This window comes from Perca flavescens, chromosome 6 (genome assembly GCF_004354835.1).
Source record: "Perca flavescens isolate YP-PL-M2 chromosome 6, PFLA_1.0, whole genome shotgun sequence".
Lineage (NCBI taxonomy): Eukaryota > Metazoa > Chordata > Actinopteri > Perciformes > Percidae > Perca > Perca flavescens.
Genome location: NC_041336.1, coordinates 18,941,857 through 18,964,968, shown reverse-complemented (window position 1 = coordinate 18,964,968; position 23,112 = coordinate 18,941,857). Strand labels below are relative to the sequence as shown.

The following is a 23,112-nucleotide window of genomic DNA, read 5'->3' as shown; positions in this document are numbered from 1 at the left end:
GTGTCTGTGTGGACTAGGCCTGAGAGGAATTGAAAATGTATTAATGACAGTGCCGAACCAAAGCTGTTCAGAACAAACAACCAAAGTGAGTGAGCGAGCAAGCAGCATTTGGATGCCTTGAATTGTTTTAGAAACTTGCCTGTCACACCAAACTGCCCATTTGCTTTTCTGTAACATCACCCATACTTGATCGTGTCTTTTGTTCCAATGGTCAGTGACCGAGAAAAGATGATGAGGCAACAACCGAGCAAGACTTAAAGCTATAGAGTCCAATCTATTGGTTAAAATGTAGCATGAATCATTCATAATTAGATCCATGCATAAGGCAAACAAAGTGTGTTGGGCAGTAACATTTCTGATCTTAACAAGCTGCTCATCCAACTCCTCCCAGTCTTTTAATTTGATGTTTTAACGGAGTAAAGTCCGACCCATGTGTTAAAATGTCATGTCAAAACTCACACAATGGCACTTCTCAGGGTTACCTTCGACAAGTACGCTGGAAAAGGAGACAAAGACACTTTGACCAAGAAAGAACTTGCTGAACTGCTCCACATAGCTTCATATGCCATAAGTTAGTAAAAAATATGTAGCACTATTGCACTATAGCTGTGGATGCCTCTTTAAAATGTCTCTTTTAATGTTTTACAATCTACTTACAACTGTTAGTTGTTGCTAATCTTTCTTTAGCCCAAAGCAAAGCTGAAGTGGAAGGGTTCTTTGGCATGTTGGATAATGACGGTGATGGTGTTGTTACTTTACAGGAGCAAGCCCGTAGCCAGCATAGTGGAATAGTTCTTTTAATCAAAAAATGGACCTTTTTGCAGTTTTTCCCTAATTTTGTATTTAATTATGAGGTTCAAATACTTAATTTTGGTGACTTTTTATGCACTTTTTTTTTGCTGGATTAGCTTGTCTGCACGCATTTTGATGCTCTGGAAATTATTTACTACAATGCTGTCAAATTGCTTACAAAGATCTTGTACCACCTTTTTCAGTCCAAACACAAACACAAACACACACACACACACACACACACACACACACACACACACACACACACACACACACACAGAGTTCAAAAGTTTCAAGACCACACTAACAAACTTTTCAACCCCAACCCCTCAAAAAGATTTGAAGAGGGGTGAGGCTTGGAAAGAGGGTGTGTCAACCTCTATTTAAATACATTTGTGTCTGTGCTCTCTTCTCAAATCCCTCTCTTCCACCCTATCTACTTACACAAGTTCTCATAAAAATTTGGTAAGTGGAAATATGTTTTATCTTTTTTTGAAATACAGCGTTAGTGATTTAGCATCTAAATAGTTGATACCTGATATGATGTGGCATGTGGAAATATGTTTTAAAAATCCTATTTGAAATACAGCATTAATCATTTTGCATTTATTTTATCTCAATAGCTAATATCTGATACGTAGTAGCATGATGTGGTGCATGAATAAGCATGAATGAGCTTCCGTGTGGGGTGTAGCCTACTGTGCTTAGTGCTACGTTTAAATAAGATTTATATTTTAATCTATAGAAAGATTATAACAATTATAATTTGACTATTATAATCGTGACCAATACAATTGGTGGAAATTCAGTAAATTAAAGTTACCAAGAATTCTGAGGCGGGTACGGCGGCAGCCTGGAGCGTCCCATGTCATGCCGTCCTGCCTGGTGCCGTCCCCGAGCTTCTACTTTTCAAAATAAAAGCTCGCGTCTGGAATAAAATACTTTAAAATATTTTACTAATTTAATACTTTCAGAGGATTCTAGAGGGAGAAATTATGATATTTTTTTTTAAAAGATCTACAGACATGTAGTACGGTGGGAAAACTGAGAGGAACAAAAAAGTGCGAACAATGTATGGCAGTATGGAGCAGAAGTCATTGAGAAGAAACTGCCAGTTAAGTGAGTTGGCATGACGACCATGCTGATACTATAGTCACAAAAGAGACAGAGCACAACCATAGACATAGAAGAGCACAACAGGACATGCCACTGTAAGCCACGCCCACCGGAGGGGAAAACAATCTGTGCCACAATATGCAACTAAGGGCTGAAATGATAACATAATGCTTGTAGCTAGCACAAATTATTTTATTATTATAATATACCTATAATATTTTAAGCATGTCAAATGATTATTCAAGCAAACTACGTCTACCAAAAAGGACAAGTTAGGGACTGTTCGTTATTTATTTAAGGGGCCACCGGAGGAGTTTCTGGACCTTTAGTCAAAATAGACATGACCCTCCCCTTGCCAGTAAGAACAATTCTATGACCCTCCAAAACGATTTGGAAAAAAGGCATGACCCTCCCCCAACAATTTATAGATAGGCTACCTTCTGTACTGGTTTACGCTTGGCAAAGATATACAGATTCCCATTGTTGTTTACAGTAATAACATACGTAACTAAACCTCTGCTTTCTCATCTGACGCATCCCACTCCTATGTTATGGTGTGGTGGCCATTTCAGTAGATTTACTCACTAACGTTGTTGTGGAAACACAATAAGCATGGAAACTAAATGCACACTTCCTGCATTACTGCATTACTTCAAATACTAAGTTACTCCTCTAGTAAACTAGCCTGACAAGCCAGACCCACATCAATTTCTAGGCTACTAGTAAACTAGTATTCACATGAAATAAAACAATAAAACATTGAGACTATTCAGCAAGGCACTCTGGGTAACATTCAACACACAAACTGGTTGCTATCGACTCGTCACTAGGCTTCCTCCACTTCGGCGTTTAAACAGAGTGGCTTAACATTAGGCATACTGAGTGTCAGGATGTCACAGTTTTCCCATTCTTCCTGCTGAACATCTCTTATTGCATGTATCCAATTTTGTCTTCCTAAAAGCTAAGTTTTATTGTTCAGCAGCTTATAAAAACTTAGTTATGGGTTGTTTACCCTGTTATTAGTACATCCCACCACACAGCAGCTTTAACCCTTATATTGTGTTAGGGTCAAATTTGCCCCGTTTTCATGTTCAGAGGTGTAAAAAATACCATTGGAACAAGGCTTAATGATATCCTCAGACATGGCTATTCTAACACAACAAACGTGAGAATTTTAGTAAATTGTAAATGTCTCTAAAAAAATGACATGACATATGTGGTGTTACGGGTCAAATATGACCCGGCAGAGAATATTGGCAGTTGTGGGCTAAAGCTTAAAAAATCAAGCACGCCCCTACCCGAGCCCGTGCACGTTGTGTCCGAGGCAGGCCCGGCCCAACACATTACCTGTAATTATGAGCCTGAGCCCAATTTAAACCCAACAATTTTTTAATACGTGGGGCGTTATAACTGACGTTCTCAACTACAATTCTGAGTTGTTTGAACTGCAGAAATCTGTTTAGAAGGGGTGTGCTTGGAGAAGTAACAAAAGAGCACTCGACAAAGCCAGCACATATGTTGTCACTGCCCACGACTTGTTTAAAATGGTTCCATACCTCTGACTTTCCTCCAAACATGCTCAAAGTTAATTCCAAGGGGCGAGCCTCCGCAAAGCGTACCTCTTATGGAGCCATTTTGATGCTAACAAGCCATCATCTTTCGTTAGCATCCCATTGACTGTCATTCATTTTGGTGTCACTTTGACAGCGAAATTTTTTACATCTGAAGCGTTTAAAGACTCTATTTGTTCATTGTTTATTTCTAAAGAAACACGATGTATAAAAGGCTCCATTACAATTTACACGTTATGGCTCCATACAAGGCGTTTTTTTAAAAATAGGCTAACAATTGTGTCATAACCATGTGACTTTCTGTCGCACAGTAGACAAATTACCGTATAGTACAGGAGAAGCTCGCAGGCAGTTTCAACTTAGATTAGCTGTTTAGGTTTAATTACTAATGTTAATTAGCATTTTAGTTAGCAATAATTAGCCTGTGCCTATGTTATCTCCTTACATATACCTACGTCTCTGCAAGATTGGGAATGATTGAGATTTCTCTTGGCACAGCTACCAGAAGACTTTCAGACAGGTTGCTCAAGTCACATCTATGTCGTCAAGCTCACTTTGAGGCTGCGCAGTAACGCTCAGCCATCACCGGAAAGGTGCTTCTAATAGACTTCACTGGTTTCCGTGGAACGGTACGGCGTCGCTTTGTCCATTGTTTTAACTGTCTACGGTTAATTCTCCTGTTTTAATTTTTTTATTTACATCTTCAAGCTCCATGTTGCACTTAAGCTACACAATACAGCACAGCAGGCCCGGTGTGATGCGTGCGAGTGGAGGAGACGCTGCGCATGACGCGTGTTGCATTTTGTAACTTTGTAGCCTAACTTGTGCAACTTTGTACACATTTGTTACTTAGGCCTAAAAATATATATAATATTTCTGATTATGGGATAGCTTTCTCCCCACCCAATTAGGCTAATAAAGTAATGATTAAAAAACACAAATGCTTAATCAAGGGCCCGGCCCAGCCCGGCACAAGGATAGTGGTGGGAAATATCGGCCCGACCCATGTCAAGTTCGGGCTCGGCCAGAGAATCTAAACTCTAATACATACCCCTAACACAAAAAATGTTTGCAGCTTTCTAACACATTACAAGGGTTAAGCCATTTTTGCTGTTGTTTGCTAGCAGATGGAATTGACAGAGAGGCCCCTTCGTACGATACAAAGTCAATGGAGAGAAATTAATTGTTTTCCCCTCCGGTGTGGGCGGGACTTAAATGTGCTCTGTCTCTACAGCTTTTAGATGCCATGAATTGTTTTTTTACAGACTTGCTTGTCACACCAAACCAGGGTAACCTTAACTTAAACAAAGATAAGCAGTGAAAAATATTTTTAGCAAACTGAAACTAAATAAAAAATAAAACTTTACGAAAAAAAACTAAAACTAAACGAAACTACTGTATATTGCCAGGTTTAAAAAAATAATAAAAATAGAATAAAAATGAATGCAGTTTTAGTTTTTTTTACAGAACTTAAACAGACTTAATATTGACATTCCAGGAGATGCTGCTGTGCTTCACATCGGACACTGAGACATTATACCTGCCCCTTACAAAAACAAACTGAAACTACTGTAAAACAAAAACTAAATATATAAAAACTAAAATGAAAACGTTCTGAAAAACTAAAACTAGCAAACACTCTAAAAATAACTACCTGAAACTAAACTGAATTTGAAAAGTCAAAACTAAAATAAAATAAAAACTAATTGAAAATTCAAAACTATAATAATCTTGCACCAAACTGCCGATTTGCTTTTCTTTTGCACCACCTATACTTAATCATGTCTCTTGTGTAAAACCAATAGTCACTAGAAATGTAGCCCTCAGGGAGAGAAAAGTTGACAAGGCAAAAATAGAGCAAGACTTATGCGAAAAGGAAAATTTGAATTGTAGTCACTTCTATTTATAAGATAAATGAACAAGTGTGTCTTTGGCAGTAACATTCATGGTCTTAACAAGCTGCTCATCCAGCTCCTCTTAATTTGATGTTTTAACGCAGTAGAGTCCGACCCATGTGTTTAAATGTGGCATGAAACGTTACCACATATTGCCAGCCATGTAAATTTAACACGTAAAATAAATAAACATTGAAATACACAGTCAACAATATGTTCTTGTTCCAGCCACCATGTCACAGCTCATGAAGGCAATGGATCTCCTCAGGGCTATCTTCGACAAGTACGCTGGAAAAGAAGGAGACAAAGACACTTTGACCAAGAAAGAACTTGCTGAACTGCTCCGCACAGAGCTTGGTGAGCCAGAAGTAAGTCGAAAAGATCTAGCACTATTGCAACAGAGAGCGGTGAATGGCTCTTTGGCATATTTTTTGTTTGTTTTACAATCTATTTACAACTCTTGTTTCTCTTTCTTTAGTCCCAAAGCAAAGCTGAAGTGGACAAATTCTTCGGCATGCTGGATAATGACGGTGATGGTGTTATTTCTTTCGAGGAGTATGTCACTTTTGTGGCAGCCATCACTGTGATGATTTCCTCTTAGAAATAAGTATTTTGAACATTGCCTTAGAACTTTAGTGTCATACTTAATGTGCACTAAATAAAAACTAATGTGTAATCCAATTTATTACAGTCACATCTGTAAAATATGCATGCCATTATCACATGTTCTGAAAATGAAAACTTGGTTAAACACACACAGATCATAGATGGGTTATTATGTTGGCTGAAGGGACTTGAAAGTTGCTGACTCTGAGTGTGTTTCACTGATTTTTTTAATGTCATAAGTAACAATAAAGAAACCAAAAATACACATTGTGTGTGTTTTCCTAAACAAAACATAGATATTGTGCAAACTCAGGCTAATGACCCTCTCTCCGCATCTACGGCAGAAATGTCTTAAAAATTATCTTTAAGAACATAATCTGGCTTTTTATATAACGTGAACTAAAATGTCGCCTAGCTCCTCATTCAGGGACCCATCCCATGTACACTATTATGTGTTACATGTTTGGACGCTTTACAGAAAGAACAGAAAAAAACAATGAGGGAGAGGCAAACAGTTGTATGTGATTCGTAAAAGGTTTTAAGTATGACTTGAAGACAGTAGTAGCTTACATAGTCTGTTTAAAATACATCTCCTAACCTTATAAGCAGCTCATTCCATCTCAATAAAACTAAGATACTATGTAATCTTCCTGCACTTGTTCGTTCGTCAGATGCTTATGCAGCACCATGCACCTTGTGTTTAGATAGTTTACCCTGAAGTGTCCATGCCAGTTGAACAGTATTTACCAAAGGGGAAGGACTTTATGCATTAATTCAGCCTGTGAAAAATCTACAAAAAGATGGCCTCACAGCTGTCACCTCACAGCTGAAGAAGGACAAAACAGGAGTCTTTGCTGGACTAACCTATTAAGAGCACCTAATGACAACAAATCATCTGGCGTGTCAGGTTAGGAAAAATAGCCTTCTCCATAACAAGTAAATGTAGGCCTACTTTCATACTTCATACATGTAATAAAAGTATACCAAAATTACAATGGTCCCATTTAGTGTTTAATTATTGGCACATAAATGTGTTAGTGAGGTTCTTGCATGGAGGTCTTCATATAGTTGAAAAGTAATTCAATAAGTGATATTTGACTGGAAAATAGATAATCAAAACAAACAACGCATACATTAATTGAAATAGATCTAAATGGGCACGTGGGTAGCTCACCTGGTAGAGCAGGCGCCCATATATAGAGGTTTACTCCTTGACGCAGCGGCCGCAGGTTTGACTCCGCCCTGCAGCCCTTTGCTGCATGTCATTCTCCCCTAAAATAAAAGACCACATTTACAATTTAAGAGTACAGATTTAAACAAGAAAATAAAGGGGGATTCATTTTCCAATTGGTATTTTCCTTTTCAAGTTGGTGTTACTTCTACTAACTCGAGGAGCCTTGTTGTGAATTAAATGTTACTATACCTGGGCATTACCTGTCCTTGCAGGTTATGAATGGAGGATTTTATGTTGACTTATCCTGCGGACTGAAGGAGATTATATTGACCACCATTACTTACTACACGACATGCAATCATCTATTTGCATCCTAATATTCAAATATGACTTGTACCTTTCCCAAACTAGTATTATTGGTATGAAAGGAGGCTTTTTTCAGAGGGAAAGCAAAAAAGAGTACACCCCAGCGCTGTTGCTTGTTTTTCTGGAGCGAAGAAAAAAAGAAAAAAGAAAAAAAGATATTAAGAGGGGCAAGGCTTGGAAAGAGGGTGTGTCAACCTCTGTTTAAATACATTTGTGTCTGTGCTCTCTTCTCAAATCCTTCTCTTCGGACCCTATCTACCTACGCAAGTTCTCATACAAATTTGGTAAATGGAAATATGTTTTATCTTTTTTTGAAATACAGCATTAGTGATTTAGCATTTAGTTTATCTAAATAGTTGATACTTGATATGATGTGGCATGAGATGCATGAGTAAGCTTCTGGGTGTGGTCGGTGTATTGTGTGGAGTGCTATGTCTGAATAGGACTTACATGTAAATCTATGGAAAGATTATAACAATTATATAATTTGACTATTATAATAGCGACAATCGTTAGTAGGAATTCAGTAAATTCAAGTTACCAAGAATTCTGGGAAAAACAATGAAAAGTTGTTTTAAAAGTTCTACAGATATGCAGTAGGGTGGGAAAACTGAAAGGAATATATAGATAGAAAATGTGTGAGTGAGGACAATGTATGGCAGTATCGAGCCAAAGCTATTGAGAAGAAACTGCCAGTTAAGTGAGTTGGCATGAAGACTATATGCTGGAAGTCAGCATAGCGTTTTTGATTCTTTGAATTGTTTTAAAAATGTTCAGAGACTTGCCTGTCACACCAAATTGCCAATTTGCTTTTCTGTTGCACCACCCATACTTGATCATGTATCTTGTTTAAAACCAATGGTCACTAGAAATGTAGTTTTGTTCGCCCTTAAGGATTAAAAAAGATAACAACGCCTCTTAATTTAATGTTTTAACGCAGTGGAGTCCGACCCATGTGTTTAAATGTGGCATGAAACGTTACCACATATTGCCAGCCATGTAAATTTAATACATTAATAAATAAATAAACATTGAACTACACAGTCAACAATATGTTCTCGTTCCAGCCACCATGTCACAGCTCATGCAGGCAATGGATCTCCTCAGGACTATCTTCGACAAGTACGCCGGAAAAGAAGGAGACAAAGACACTTTAACCAAGAAAGAACTTGCTGAATTGCTCCGCATAGAGTTTTCTGGGGCAGGAGTAAGTACATATAAAGATATAGCACTGCAACAGAGAGCTGTGAATGCCTGTTTGACATATTTCTTTTTACATGTTTACTTATAACTCCTACTGTTTCTCTTTCTTTAGTCACAAAGCAAAGCTGAAATGGACAAATTCTTCGGCATGCTGGATAACGACGGTGATGGCGTTGTTTCTTTTGAGGAGTATGTCAGTTTTGTAGCAGCCATCACTGTGATAAGCACTTCGAAATAAGTATTGGCCACATTGCCTCAGATCTTCAGTGCCTTCTTCAATTTGTCCCAAATAAAAAAAATAATCCAACTTATTACAGTCACATCTATAAAATGTACAGTACATGTCATTATCACATGTTCTAAAAAGGAAAACTTGCTTAAACACAGATAAATCAAAGATGGGTTATTATGTTGGCTTAAGGGACTTGAAAGATGCTGACTTTGAGTGTGTTTTCACTGATGTTAATTACATAACTGGTGACTAATAAAGAAACAAAAATAAATGTTGTCACGTTTTATGATTTTGTGTCTGTTCCTAAATGAAATACAGATATTGTGCAAACTCAGGCAGATGACCCTCTCTCCACAGGCAGAAATGTCTTAAAATAATCTTTAAAAACATAGTCTGCCTTTTATATATTTCATGAACTAAAAGCTGGACTTAAAAAACCTGTTTGGCATTTATGATAATATATCATAAAACAATTACATAAAATTATAAAAATATGTGATTAATTTTCTGTTGATCAAGACAAATAGATTAGCTTTAGTAATACTGCTTCCAGTCCAGTCTTTATCCCTTGGCAATAAGAATGGTCTACTCATCATCATGCCTACTAATGACCCATAATCACAGGTTATGGTCTTATGAGTTGTGACTATAGTCCAAACAAAGATTCTGTCCTTTCATTTAAAGGACGTTTAGAAAACCGAATATGTTAAACTATCGAAAACTTTACAAGAAAAAAAATAATTAGAGAAAAGTTAGACCCCTGAGACTTTTATGTGGGTCCATGAGAGATCCACAGATTGAGAACCACTGGCTACAGTCAGACTTGTTTATTACGGTACATTGCTATTTTAGCCTGGAAATAACACTAACTGACTCACAACTTGTCTGGATACAATTATGTGGCCTACCCATAGACAGGGCCTACCCAGCATACTCACCGACACACCCTCAAAAAAAGGAGTCTGAAGTGATCCACATGGAACGCATCCTGTGGCGATCTCGCGAATCATCGGACTCTGTCGGCTTTTTCCGATGATCTCGGTCAGTTAGCTAGCCAAGCTGATTAGCCTGCTACTACAAGCTAATGTTTGCAGGATATTTATTGTTAGCTGAATTCTGAATTGGAGTGGATGATACAAAGTGTATAGAAAAATGTCGGACGTCGAGGGACAAGGAATTTGTTCATCGGTCCCTCCGTTGCCTCACCCTTCTTCTCGTAACGGCTCCGGTAGCAGTAACGTTACACCGGGCACCGGCGGCAGCTGCCAGACGACAACCACCGTTACTTCAGGCCCACGGCTAGTTCGAATAGTGAAGTCTGACTCGGGCTATGGTTTCAATGTTCGGGGACAAGTTAGTGAAGGCGGGCAACTACGGAGCATTAACGGAGAACTGTACGCTCCCCTGCAGCACGTTAGTGCTGTCTTACCGGGAGGTGCCGCCGACAGAGCCGGTATTTCGAAAGGGGACAGGATTCTTGAGGTGTAAGTGGTTACTGTCTTAGCTTAACCAAAAGCATATTATGAGTAAAATACAAATGAGTCTTTCATCTCATGATTGTCAATGGAAATTGAAGGCAAGCAGGACCGGTGAGCATGATTCACTGTCTTTTTACTGGGACCTGTATCGGCCACCAAGAAGTCTATGTGTGCGTGTACTATCATAGTGGTTTGGCTGGGCAGAATATCTGTTCATTTTAATGAAAGGAGTGTCTGTGTGTCAGAGAGAAAAGATCCAGGGATTATTAGGAATTCCCGTCACGCGGGAGCCTATTCCACTCATCCACAGCATGTCTCAAATCACCCCTAGTACACATTCATACCATTGTAGACAGATTAAGTGTGTAACCTACTATTTCTGTATGACACACTGCTATCTATTGAAGGTTAAAACAAGGCAAACCGTTATCATCAGCATAATTGAATTTGGTCAGTTAACCACACATGGCTTTGATGTTGCCATCAGTGAGCACTGATGTGTGCTGCTGCATGTAGGATAGAGGTGGTTGTCCTCACTGGCACGTTAGTATGCATGGAGATTGCTTGCTGATGTTAGGCTCTGTTGCTATGGCGAGGAACACGCAGCGGCACACAGCTCAGCATCAGTACTGGCGCTTCAGTGTGTGTGTTTGTGTGGAATAAGGTGATGCAGAAAGGGAGGGATGCTTTCAGTTCAATGCTGATTGGCTTAGCTCCCTTAAAATTCAGGATCTCATTGGCTGGCTTTTGCACACTGCTTTCTTAATGGATGGCCTGCAGTAACCTGGCAGTTTGTTGACCCCAATTTTTCTATGTGATTGTGTGCAGGCATGTGGATGTATGTATGTATGTGCATTTTTGTATATTGTATACAAAAAGGACGGCCTGCTAGCCCATTTATTTCACCAATGTATCAGTTACTTTGGTCAATATAGTCCTCTGATTATTGGCTTTATTCTTTGTGATTCATTTCATATTTGTGTTCATGGCCATGCCTACCCTTTGCACTAGTGTAAGCTGCCTCAGTGTTCAACTAATAATGCTTTTATTATTCAGTGTATCCCATGCAATAGATAAGTCTGGCCCAATTATGACTAGATCTTTACACAATTATTGTTGGATAGCTGAAAATTTGATTTTGGTGCATGGAGCCTTTCTGACTTCCTGTCAAGGCACAGTATGGACACAATAACGAAGTATGCACACAGTGAAGTGCCTGCATACTAGCTGCAGTGGTATATAGCCTCAGCTATTCTCTATGCAATCAATACTTCTTTGCACATGTACAAACAACTCCTGCTTCTGAGCCTTTGATGCAGAATAATCTATCATGCTACACATTTTTTTCAGCCTCCTGCTTGATGATAAAGGCTATGTATAATCTTAAACACTCTGACACTTCTCTCTTTAAGCTGTGCAGTGCAGATAGATAGATAGATAGATACTTACTTTATTGATCCCCAAGGGGAAATTCAAGATCCCAGTAGCTTACAGACATCACACACAACATTCACATACACCACAAACAGGATGATAAAAAAGAAAATCCACATGAATAGCATGACAATAAAAGAAAAAATACTAAATAAAAATAAAATTAAAAATTAAAAATCCACTTGAATGTATTAAGAGATGTATAAGCATGAGATGCTTGCAGTGACAGGACAGGGACTGTCCCTGTGATTCTGTATGTGGTAAGGTGCTCTATGAGAGTGTGTGTCATGGTGGTAGTGCAAATGGGTCCAGTAGTGCAAGGATTAAGTCTAAAGACCAGCATTAAATATGGACAATGTACAACTATTTATGTTATTGTGGCAGATTTAGCTTTGAGTTTTAGAGTGTGTATGGATGCGTTATTGCTTGTGCATAAGTGTAGGTGTTCATGAATACAAAAGTTTTGAGTACAAAATAGAAAACTACTCTTCAGAGCAAAATAAATAAACTATTACCTTTAGGGCTGCAACTAACGATTATTTTTCATTGTCGAGTAATCTGTTGATTATTTTCTCGGTTAATCGAATAGTTGTTTAGTCTATAAAATGGAGAAAAATGTCGATCTGTGTTTTCCAAAAACCAAGACGACGTCCACAAATGGCTTGTTTTGTCCACGACTCAAAGATATTTAGTTTACTGAAAATATTCCCATTTAAGAAGCTGAAATAAGATAATTTTTACCTTTTTTTTTTTTTTTTTTTTCTCTCATAAAAATTACTCAAACTGATTAGGCCTAATCAATTATCAAAATAGTTGACGATTCATTTAATAGTTGACAACTAATTGATTAATCAATTAATCTTTGCAGCTCAAATCACCTTGAATCATAACGACAGAAGAACTGAAAATATGACACACTGGGAAATGTCTCTTAAAACTATTTATGATGCTTAGAAGTGCTGATGGTGCAAGTGCAAAGGCCCACTACATCAGGTGCTTATTATATAGTCATAAAGCTGCTAGAATGAAAGCGCTGCCAAAATGCTTAGTCTGTATTTTGTGTTGTAGGAGACATTTGTTCTTACTATTACTACACCTGCAAGATGCTTTTATTTGTCTCCCCTATCAGTCTTTGTTTATTTCTACCTACCTACATAATGATCGTTCAGATTTGCTATGTGCGCCCCAGCTCAGAAGGCCTTCCTTGACTCGCTTGCACGTTCATGTGTCTAACATTGAGTTATTAGGTATTAGAGAGCTTTAGCTGAGTGTCACCCTGTCAACGTAAGCCATGGCATGACACGATAGTTGACATAACAGATCAGCTGTAAGTCACAAGTTCTATGTTGCATATAAACGTTGTGCAAATTAATGGCAGTATTGGATTTACAGCAATTCTGCATCAATGTGATGGAGTGCCTTGTTTTGAGTATGTGTATTATCAAGATTACTGTTCGTATTTCCTCATTTTCTACCTTTCCATTCACCTATGCACTGTTGTCCTTGTCACAGTGCTAACTTCACCGTTGACCTGGGGAGGCAGTAGTAAGACATGCTACTTCTGAAGAATAAGGTTTTTGCTGGCTGATTTCACCAGTGACATGAATGTGATCCCTCACTGGCTTCCTATCTGTTGCCACTGCCAATTGGGTTCATTGAACATTGATGAAGAGATGACGACACGTTTGTTGGCCTCTCTGGATATGAGTTAGGCATGTTTTTATACAAAATGGGAATGCTCGAAAGATCATTTTAAAAGTAGGATTACCAAACAAACCTTTTGCATACAGTTACACCCCTGAATCCTATTAAAGAGTGTTGGCCATTTCTGGTCATGGTTAGGCAGTCTGAGAAGTATAAAAAAAGTATAATTTAACATATTCTAATTTTAACATCAACCTATTCTGCAAAACTCCATAGTATTAGAAGATCATAGCCAGCTTTTACTGCCACACAAATAGTGATCAAGATATTCCCCAAGGTATTGACTGGGTTGCATTCCGGCTATGCAAAAGACAAAACAAGTGACATTTGAGGCAGTTCTATCGTCTGTCTGTTTCTGTTTTTGGTAAATGTTCAAGTAAAAGTGAGGCTAACTTATGCTTCCATGCTCATATTTGTAACTATTTAAATTGCAAAAGTCCATTACATAAGCACGAAGCCTGAATTTCATTCTGGCATGGTTTATAAATCACCTTTATTTGTTTTTTGTTATTAATAGCGTCAGAAACAGCTAGAGGCGATGCTGAGAGCTTTAAGAAGAGATTCTGTGGTTGTTGTGAGTAAAGTTAACTATAGGTCAGGACGCATCAGCGCTGTCATCAGCACTGTGTCATGCCTCTGACACATGCCTGCCAAAGGGCACACACCCAGTGCTGCTCATGCTCAGCTGTGCTAATTACATAAACCAATGGTCTTATTCCTGATGGGAAAGATGTGAGCCCAGAGTGATGACAACGCCTCTGTCACTCTGCCACACATGAACAGAAGCTGTTTCACCTGACTCACTTTATAACACTTTCACTTTCTGCCATTTCATAAAAAATGAATGTTCTATTTAGGGCTCTCATATTGCAATGCTTCATTCTTTTCCTTTTGAAATAAGCCTACAATGTATTATAAGTGTCTGAGTACAGCGGTTCTGTGTAAATGCTACCTTTGTGAATCATAGAAACTATGTCAGAGATGTTTCAATGATTCAAGTCTGTTTATTTTTGAAGCTGTAGTTTTTATTAATATTTGATATATTTGATTGATTTATGTTATGAGATATTTCTTGTATCCTGGATACGTAAAACTTTTTAGGATAATTAAGTCCAGTACAGAATGTGCCATTGACAAACAATGCAAGTAGAACTCTTATTAAATTAATAGACTAAGCAAGATAGTATTTATTGTAGTATATAAGAAAATGCTCTGCATGAATAAAAAATAAACTCAACAACTATCTACATCTCTTCCTCCATGTTCTCAATAGTAATGGTGTAAATGTAGAGGGAGCGACCCACAAGCAGGTGGTGGACCTAATCCGGGCTGGAGAGAGGGAGCTGGTGCTGGCCGTGCTGTCCGTCCCTCCCCAGGAGGCCGACTGCCTGGATCCTGGAGACGACATTTCAGCCCAGTCCTGTTATGACTACTCCGACAAGCAGGCCGTCCCCATCTCTGTGCCAAGTTACAAACCCACTGAGCTCAACCAAGAAAAGTTTGTGGTGGGTGCACTTGTGGATGAAATCATAGATGCCTAATTGAGAGGATGAGGTTGAATTTGGATGCATGGAGGATAGGATTTTTAACTCCCTGTCATTGGGTTAGGACATTTATTTTCATTATTCTCTGCACTCTCCCCCTTTTTAGGTATTTAATGTGTACATGGCAGGCAGACAGCTGTGCTCCAAGCGTTACCGCGAGTTTGTAATCCTACACCAAAACCTGAAGCGGGAGTTTGCAAACTTTACCTTCCCCAAGCTCCCTGGGAAATGGCCCTTTTCCCTGTCTGAGCAGCAGCTGGACGCACGACGCAGAGGCTTGGAAGAATACCTGGAAAAAGGTGAGGGAGAAAGAAGGAGATGTAGGATTTCTAAAAAAAACATTTTGTGAAGTCAGAATGTAGTAATGATAGTAATCATCGCTGGGATTTGTAAAGTAAAGTAATGGGGGAAAGCACATAGATCGATCTGGGAGAAATAATGTCCACTCCAGAGTATATAACTATACCGTCTATTGTATTACATATGTTGTCTCTTGTCTGCAGTGTGCTCTGTACGGGTAATTGGAGAAAGTGACATCATGCAGGAGTTCCTTTCTGAATCAGATGAGGTCAAACAAAATAAAAACATACATGATTGCTTCTTTTTGTGGTCATCTGCCTGTGACTCACCGTGCCGTTTGTCTCTCCTTCTCATGACCTAGAACTACAATGGCGTGTCAGATGTGGAGTTGAGAATAGCCATGCCCGACAAAACCACGCTCACCGTCAGAGTTCGCAAAAACTCTACTACAGACCAGGTCTACCAGGTAAACACATACACAGTCCTGAATAACCATTATAACCATAACCTAATTTCAGTCATCCCGCAAATGTTTTACTCTTTCTGTTTCCTTCTTTTACCCTCTCTCATTCTGTCTCTCTTTCTCTTTCAGGCTGTTGTTATGAAACTAGGGATGGATAGTGTAACAGCCAGCTACTTTGCTCTGTTTGAGGTCATCAACCACACCTTTGGTTAGTCAGAACATGTAATTGAGCTTTACATTTTTGTGTGTATCCTCCTTTTGTACACTGAAAATGGTTCCCATCTTTCTTTAAACCACCGATTATTTATGTGTAGCCAGTATTGCCTAATGAGTGTTACGGTTCCTCAACAGCCAACCTTTTTTAAAGTAATCTAAAATAAATACCTGAGCGCCCTTGTGCATGAGTCACGTCAACTGGTCCTCACTTTCTCAGGGCTAGTGTGGTACAAGGGTATGTCAGATACACATCTGTTGGCTGCTTTAAGGTGTAGATCAATTTGCCCTTTGGTTATGCCAACACTGTTGGACTTTAGTCTGCCTGAGAAGCTGAATCCTGTCATCTGTTAGATCACCTCTTGACGTTGTGTCTTACACAACGTCTTCCTCTGTTCTCACCTCTTGCTTGTCAGTATCTCAATTTTAAATTTAAAAAAGCTTTAGTGGCAAAGCGGAATTTAACAAGACTGAGAGTCTACAGCCATGCTAGCACCTCTGTGCTAACACATCATAGTTTTGTGTGTAAGCCTGCTAGCATTTGGTAATTAGCATTAAACATGAACTACAGCTGAGGCTGATGGGAATGTCATTAGTTTAACAGGTAGATGGTCAAAAGCCAAAGTATTGGACAAATACAAAACGCATTTAGACCTGATGATGTTGCTAGAGGAAAAGTCAAGGAATCATTAAAGTCAGTTGTATTCATCCTCTGGGCACCATGGAACTTGTAATATTTATAATTGATGTAAAAGAAATGTTGATCCTGTTTGGAGTCAGTAGATACAATGGTTGCAATACTAGTTATCAGTTAGTCAGTTGATTTTCTTTTCTTTTTTTACTGCAACAAGATGAGAGCATCAAGCAGTGTGCAAAAAAATCGATTAATATTAAAATCGATTCATAGAATTCCCAAAAAATGTTTTGTTATTGTATGTCTTACTTCAATCACATGGGAAAAGCAACTACATTTACATACTGTGAATCGTTTTTTGAATCGAAAATCGATTTTGAATCGAGAATTGTTTTTGAATCGAAAAGAGTCAAATTGTGACATTTTCTGAATCGTGCACCCCTCCCTATCAAGCAGAACATCTAGTATCTAACATATTTGACACTAAATCCTGTTATCTTTCCTGAGGGTATAATATGCAGAAAGATAATAGATTTTAGCTTTAAACAAATATGCAAAAAAACAAATAAAGACAACACGTTTTGAACATTCTTTTCTTGCCACATAAGAATGGTATATCACTCAATTTCTTTACTTCTTCTTTAGTGCGTAAGCTTGCCCCCAACGAGTTCCCCCACAAACTGTATGTACAGAACTATACCTCAGCCATCCCAGGAACCTGCCTCACCCTGCGGAAGTGGCTCCTTACTACAGAAGAGGAGATTCTGCTCAATGACAACCAGCTTGCTGTCAACTACTTCTTTCACCAGGTGTGTGCATATGTCTGTCTTTCTTTGTGGTGTGTGTATGAATGTTTTTTTTTTTATTCTTTGTGTTTTTTAACAGTGTCCCTTATTTGGCCCTGTCTTTGCAGGCTGTGGATGATGTGAAAAAAGGTTTCATTAAAGCAGAGCAAAAGTCCTACCAGCTGCAGAAGCTGGCTGAGCAGAAGAAGATGTCCATGGTCAGTCTCTCACATATGGACAGACACAACTCAGCTACTCTACTACTGTTCCTGAGTAACTTACACAGAAAGAGACAGATAGAGTTAATCAGTACAGTACAGTGTGGCTTATGTTATCCCCTAACTCTCCCACCTGTTCAGTCTCCCTTAACTGTGTGTGATATAACCAGGTGGATAGGTATAGCGTGAGAGTGTAGCTTTGACTGGAGAGGAATAGACAAAGCAAGTGAATTTTTCCACTGTTTCAAAACATAAATACATTACCCCCTTTTTAGAGAAATGATACCTGCCCCAGCAGGTAAATACTAGGGCTGCACGATATGAGGAAAATATGCATTACGTGATAACGATATTACTTGCGATAAATAAACAGATATTAAAGTGTACTCAGTTCTGCATTTCTGCTGCTTTCAGTATTCTAAAAGGAAATAATGTCCAACATTGTTTTATTGAACATTGAATTGAATAAAAAGCACCACTAAAAAAGAATGACAGTTACATTTAAAAGTGTGAGTGTCCGCGATATGTCGCTGCCTTTCGCGATATTGCAATGATGATAGAAAAACAATATATTATAAATACTATTTTTACTAGGCCCTAATAAATATCCGCACCCTATTTTCAGATCAATTGGGCTGCTGAGAATACCTAAAATGTCTGACTGTTCTCAAATTTTTGGCAAATACAGCTTGGATACAATTAAACATCAGAAGGCGTATCCTGCATCTAAACTTCAGTCAGTTGCAGAACTACATGCTGTAATATAGTAAAAAGCACTGTCTTGTCTCCTCTGCCTCTTCTTTCTTAGTATCTGAGTTTGTTAAGGGGTTGTGAGGGCTACAATGAGATCATATTCCCCCATTGTTCCTGCGACTCCCGACGTAAAGGCCACGTCATCACAGCCATCAGTATTCACCACTTCAAGCTGCACGCCTGCACCGAGGAAGGGACGCTCGAGGTAAGGGCAAATGTTTGTTAGTGTGTGTATAAACATATGTTGTACGTATAATGGATGAGTGTACTAAAGCCTCAGTGTTGTTCCAGAACCAGGTGATTGCATTTGACTGGGGGGAGATGCAGAGGTGGGACACGGATGAAGAGGGCATGGCCTTTTGCTTTGAATATGCACGAGGAGAGAAGAAACCACGCTGGGTCAAGATATTTACACCCTATGTGAGTATCACACGCACATTATTACACATGTACTCAAAGAAGTCTAGTGAAAAAACAGCCTTTACGTGCAAAAAAAAAACCTGTTATGGAAAAAAAGTTATGGAATTTTTGAACTATTACTCATGGGAAAAATATGATTATCTAAATGAAATGTAGGTTGTCCCCTGTTCAAAGCTTAACATTTTGACTGGACAACGCACATTAATCAACATCACTGTAAATGTGCCAGGCTTAGCCATCTGGCTAATATTCAACTTTGTTGTCCTTTGGTGAGATGTTTTGAGACCCGAGCAAAAGGAAACAGCAAGACATTAGTACGGGTTGAAATGTATAGACAGACATATAAACAACAGCAACAAAATAAACAAGACCGTGCAGAAGCCATAGAGAGCAACAGGAAGCAGCAAAACATCAGTACAGTAATACAGTACATCAACAATAGCCACATGCAGTACATGTAGCCGTGCTAGCAGGCAATACGAAGCAATAAAACAGCCAAGCAATTCTGGTTATAGACATTTTTTCACACATGCAAACATGCAGAGCAGCAATAAGCAATGAGACATAAATAAAATGCAACAATCATGTTGGAGATCTTGATAAAATGTTAAAAGATGCAGTACAAGTTAGAATGGTGATATGACAAGACAGACACAAACTATGCAGCACAGAGTTGTAAGACACAACTTTAGAAGAGCATACCAAATTGTTAAAGTTGAAGTGATTGTTTTATCCATACAAAAAACAAAATGTTGGGTGGTTACACTATTTCTTGGCTGTGAGCAGTTGCCAGGAAACCAGTGGAGACTTCAGGAAGTTCAAGGTTCCAGCCCAGAAATAATCTGGCACATAACTCCCCCTAAAACTGCAAATTTCCTATTTGCGCTTCCGTTTTTGTGCAGATTAAATGTAGATATAACATGTTAATCAGTGAGCTCGGCAGGTGCTGGTATTTTCTTACCAGAAAGCAAATAACATATTTTTCCAAAATATCAAACTATTCCTTATGAGGAAAATATGTAAACCTTATCAACATCAATCTTATTTGTCTTTTGAAATCTAAGTCTCTGTTTCTCTCTTTGTATTTGCTGTGCATGGCCAATGTTCAGTTTAACTACATGCACGAGTGCTTCGAGAGAGTCTTCTGTGAGCTGAAGTGGAGGAAGGAGGTATGGACCACCACTTACGAACAGACTAACATGCTCTGTTACAAGCCAATTATTTGCATCCTTCACTTATACCTACAATATCTGTGTTTCTACAGGTGGAAGAAGAGGCTACAGACAAGGACAATAAGAACTGCAGTAAAGATGGTATGTGTGGCAAGGTAAGGCTTTGCCTGCCTCTGTCCGGTCTATGATTAAGTAATAGCCTGGGTGAATTACTCTCTTTTCTGTCTCGGAATTTGTATGTCTTCCTCCTGATTGCTGTGTCTGTTTCAGAATATTTTCCAGCTGCTGAGGCACAGAAGGGATGGAGGCACCTAGGAAGGGAGATTGTTACCTCTTAACTAGACACAGTCGTCACCGACTCAGCTCAGTTCGGCCCTCATCTAGCCCCAGACCCAGCAACACTCAGCTACTAACTACATGGTCATCATTTACACTCCATCAGCTACAACCTGAGAAGCTACCCCCCCCGATACATGCAAACCAACTCGAATAAATCGAAGCATTACAAGCTACAAACACATAAACCAGAACTCTTGAATCCAGCACACCATAATCATTCATTAAGCAGAGCCCTGTCAAGTCATGGATTATTGCAAGCCTTCTTCGTATTGGCAGGGACTTGAAGTGGAATGTGACTTGTACATGAGGAGGTTTTGAGCCTCAGGAGTAGTCATACTGGGAAGAGAAAGCTGAAGTCTAAAAGGAAATACTACTGGACTAACAAAGGGAAGAGGAAGCTGTTAGTGCTCGTAATGGGGAACATAGATAACACTGGTCAGTGATACTGAAGGTTGACCAAAGGAAGACAATTAGTTTCTCCATTGACGGATCAGAGCAGCAGTGTCTTCTTTGTCTTTTTGGCCCGTTGTTAGCGTGCAAGTGTGTTTGTGCATGTTAACTATGCGTGCATAATTCAAGGGGCCAACCAGAGTGAGGCCCTCAAGTCACAGCTGGATTGCGTCACAAACATGAATTTCCATCTGTTTGCCGATCAATTTGCATTGATAAAAGAAAACTAGTAACATTGTAGCGTTGCCTCTGAGAGAAGGGAAAGCGGAGATTTTGTTGGATTTTTAGATACTTTTTGTCATTCAGAGACACCGCTGTGATGATTTGACATGAGCCGGAAACAACGTTAAACTTTAGACTACTGTTGCACTTTATCCAACAGTATTAACTCCTCCAAATGTGGGCAATGTAACTTAAGAAGAACATATTGGGCATAATACTGGAACTAGCCTGTGCCTAGTTTACATTCATTTTTGAGTGTGATTATGTACTGCATCATCAAATGGCATGAGCCGCGTGCAAAGCCATGCTAACTTATATGTATTTATAGTATTATGTGAACACTCAAAGCAAATGTTTTGAGGGCCATTGTAGAGCAGCAGTGATGTGGAGCACACAGTATTTTTACCATGCATTACCCATAAGAGACAGCAGGGGTCCTTCTCCTCCTTTCTGCTCTCTTGCAGGCCCTGATTACTGAGAGCTCCCAGAGGAATTATAATAGGCCTGTAATTCCAAAGGCCTTTCCACTTGGCTGCACTATTTATCTCTGTAGCTGGTACTTCACTGTACTGTTGAACCACTCATGCACTCTAGATTCAGGTTAATTTGGAAGAGGATTTCTTAGGGGAAAAAGGGCAGCTTGCACACTTCATCAACATATGGAGATAACTGTGTGCACATTCAATAAAGACTCTGTAGCAACTGATCACAGAGCTGCAGTGCAATGTAATTCTGCAATGTCCCTTTAAATGAGCCCAGTTAAAGTTCTCATTCCTAGAATAATGTAATAAGGTATAACATGATTATCTGATGACGCAATAGTGACTTCAGGCTGACAAATAAACAGGTTATTCCATCATTAACTACATGCAGGCATTAAATATTAATCATTGTTCAGTGCAATATTCTGATATTATTACCTTATTCATTAAATCTAAATAGCTTAATTGCATTATCAACTCATTTAGAAGGACATTTCTGAAGTTCTTACTTTATCCGAAACATAATACATGGTCAGTTGCTTCTAGGTTTTACAGAATGAGCCCTTTTATTAGTGATGGTTGATTATCATCATAATAGTAATAAGAATATTTTCCAAAATCAATATACAGTATATCATAATATGGCTAATTTCTGCAAAAACACATGTAAAATAATGATGCTCAAAACAAAGACCTGTGTTCCACTGTCATGCATTACCTGAGATGCACCAGCCCTAACTCCTATTTAGCTCGTAATGAGACTATCAAGAGTATTCTTTATTATCAGGCAAGTAAAGAGTCATATACATCAGTGGCTCTTTGCTAAGAGTGCTTGTTATAATGATGCGAAGCCATTTTGGGGTGATTAATGAGCTTCAACAGACCTTAGTGAGTGTGTAAAAGGAGGCTTAATTGAATGTGTTGACCCTTGAATTGAGAGAATTGCAATCCTTAAAGCTGAATGCATTTCCCAAGTGTCTGAAGTGGTCGATTGTCTGATCTCCCCACATGCGCTCAGCTCTTTCTCTCTCTCTCTCTCTCTCTCTCTCTCTCTCTCTCTCTCTCTCTCTCTCTCTCTCTCATCCTGACTAAAGCAGTGGTTCTCAACCTGGGGGTCGGGACCCCCAAGGGGGTTGCGAGATCATTTCTGGGGGTCGCCAGATGTTTGGAGAGAAAAACATGAAATACCATTCTAGACTGGGGAATGTTTTTTACATTACTGTGTGAGTTTGGTACATTTCATGTTTTATATTCAGAGCTTAATTTATAAATCAGGAGGTCCTGGAACACAGAAAGGGGTCTGAAGGCGGATCAGGGGGAGAGAAAAAATCACAAACGCATCCCAAGTCCACAGTTGCTAGTAGCCGAGGAGGACACGGAGGATTAAAAAAACATGGACTCTTCAGAAGAGGTAATTATTTTCACTCGAGCTTCTGGGCGGGAAAGTTACCAGTCGACCCGTTCTTCTGCCATACTGAGAAACACAGAGAGAGTTGTGTGGAGCTGATAGTCTTATGGCGCTTACCCACTGCTAGTACCAGCTCTA

The 23,112-nt window shown here is 39.0% G+C and overlaps 3 protein-coding genes across 4 annotated transcripts; all 3 read left to right on the top strand.

Annotated features, from left to right (window-relative positions):
• Positions 1-1,153: 1,153 nt before the first annotated feature.
• On the top strand, positions 1,154-6,245 carry LOC114556827 (ictacalcin-like). Its single transcript, XM_028579877.1, has 3 exons — positions 1,154-1,257; positions 5,603-5,742; positions 5,853-6,245. The coding sequence occupies exons 2-3, from the start codon at positions 5,608-5,610 to the stop codon at positions 5,973-5,975; spliced, it is 258 nt and encodes an 85-aa protein (XP_028435678.1). The 5' UTR covers positions 1,154-1,257; positions 5,603-5,607; the 3' UTR covers positions 5,976-6,245.
• A 1,454-nt stretch (positions 6,246-7,699) lies between these two features.
• LOC114556826 (ictacalcin-like) lies at positions 7,700-9,231 on the top strand. The gene is made up of 3 exons (XM_028579875.1): positions 7,700-7,804; positions 8,588-8,727; positions 8,836-9,231. Exons 2-3 carry the CDS (start codon positions 8,593-8,595, stop codon positions 8,959-8,961), a joined length of 261 nt encoding a protein of 86 aa, XP_028435676.1. The 5' UTR covers positions 7,700-7,804; positions 8,588-8,592; the 3' UTR covers positions 8,962-9,231.
• Positions 9,232-9,934: 703 nt separating this feature from the next.
• Positions 9,935-23,112, top strand: snx27b (sorting nexin 27b). 2 transcript variants are annotated; one of them, XM_028579874.1, is made up of 13 exons: positions 9,935-10,439; positions 14,845-15,076; positions 15,222-15,414; positions 15,619-15,683; positions 15,777-15,881; positions 16,008-16,086; positions 17,371-17,534; positions 17,639-17,728; positions 18,537-18,686; positions 18,773-18,901; positions 20,011-20,070; positions 20,166-20,228; positions 20,344-23,112. In XM_028579874.1, the coding sequence occupies exons 1-13, from the start codon at positions 10,108-10,110 to the stop codon at positions 20,386-20,388; spliced, it is 1,707 nt and encodes a 568-aa protein (XP_028435675.1). In that variant the 5' UTR covers positions 9,935-10,107; the 3' UTR covers positions 20,389-23,112. The 2 variants fall into 2 exon arrangements, with proteins under 2 accessions (XP_028435675.1, XP_028435674.1); XM_028579873.1 differs by having other exon boundaries at positions 9,936-10,439; positions 20,166-20,214.

Coding starts and splice junctions, on each gene's coding strand:
- LOC114556827 (XM_028579877.1), top strand. CDS start 5,608: ATGTCACAGCTCATGAAGGCAATGGATCTCCTCAGGGCTATCTTCGAC. Junction 5,743..5,852: donor CAGAGCTTGGTGAGCCAGAA/GTAAGTCGAAAA, acceptor CTCTTTCTTTAG/TCCCAAAGCAAAGCTGAAGT.
- snx27b (XM_028579873.1), top strand. CDS start 10,108: ATGTCGGACGTCGAGGGACAAGGAATTTGTTCATCGGTCCCTCCGTTG. Junction 15,415..15,618: donor GGAAGAATACCTGGAAAAAG/GTGAGGGAGAAA, acceptor TCTTGTCTGCAG/TGTGCTCTGTACGGGTAATT. Junction 18,902..20,010: donor TCAAGATATTTACACCCTAT/GTGAGTATCACA, acceptor GCCAATGTTCAG/TTTAACTACATGCACGAGTG.
- LOC114556826 (XM_028579875.1), top strand. CDS start 8,593: ATGTCACAGCTCATGCAGGCAATGGATCTCCTCAGGACTATCTTCGAC. Junction 8,728..8,835: donor TAGAGTTTTCTGGGGCAGGA/GTAAGTACATAT, acceptor CTCTTTCTTTAG/TCACAAAGCAAAGCTGAAAT.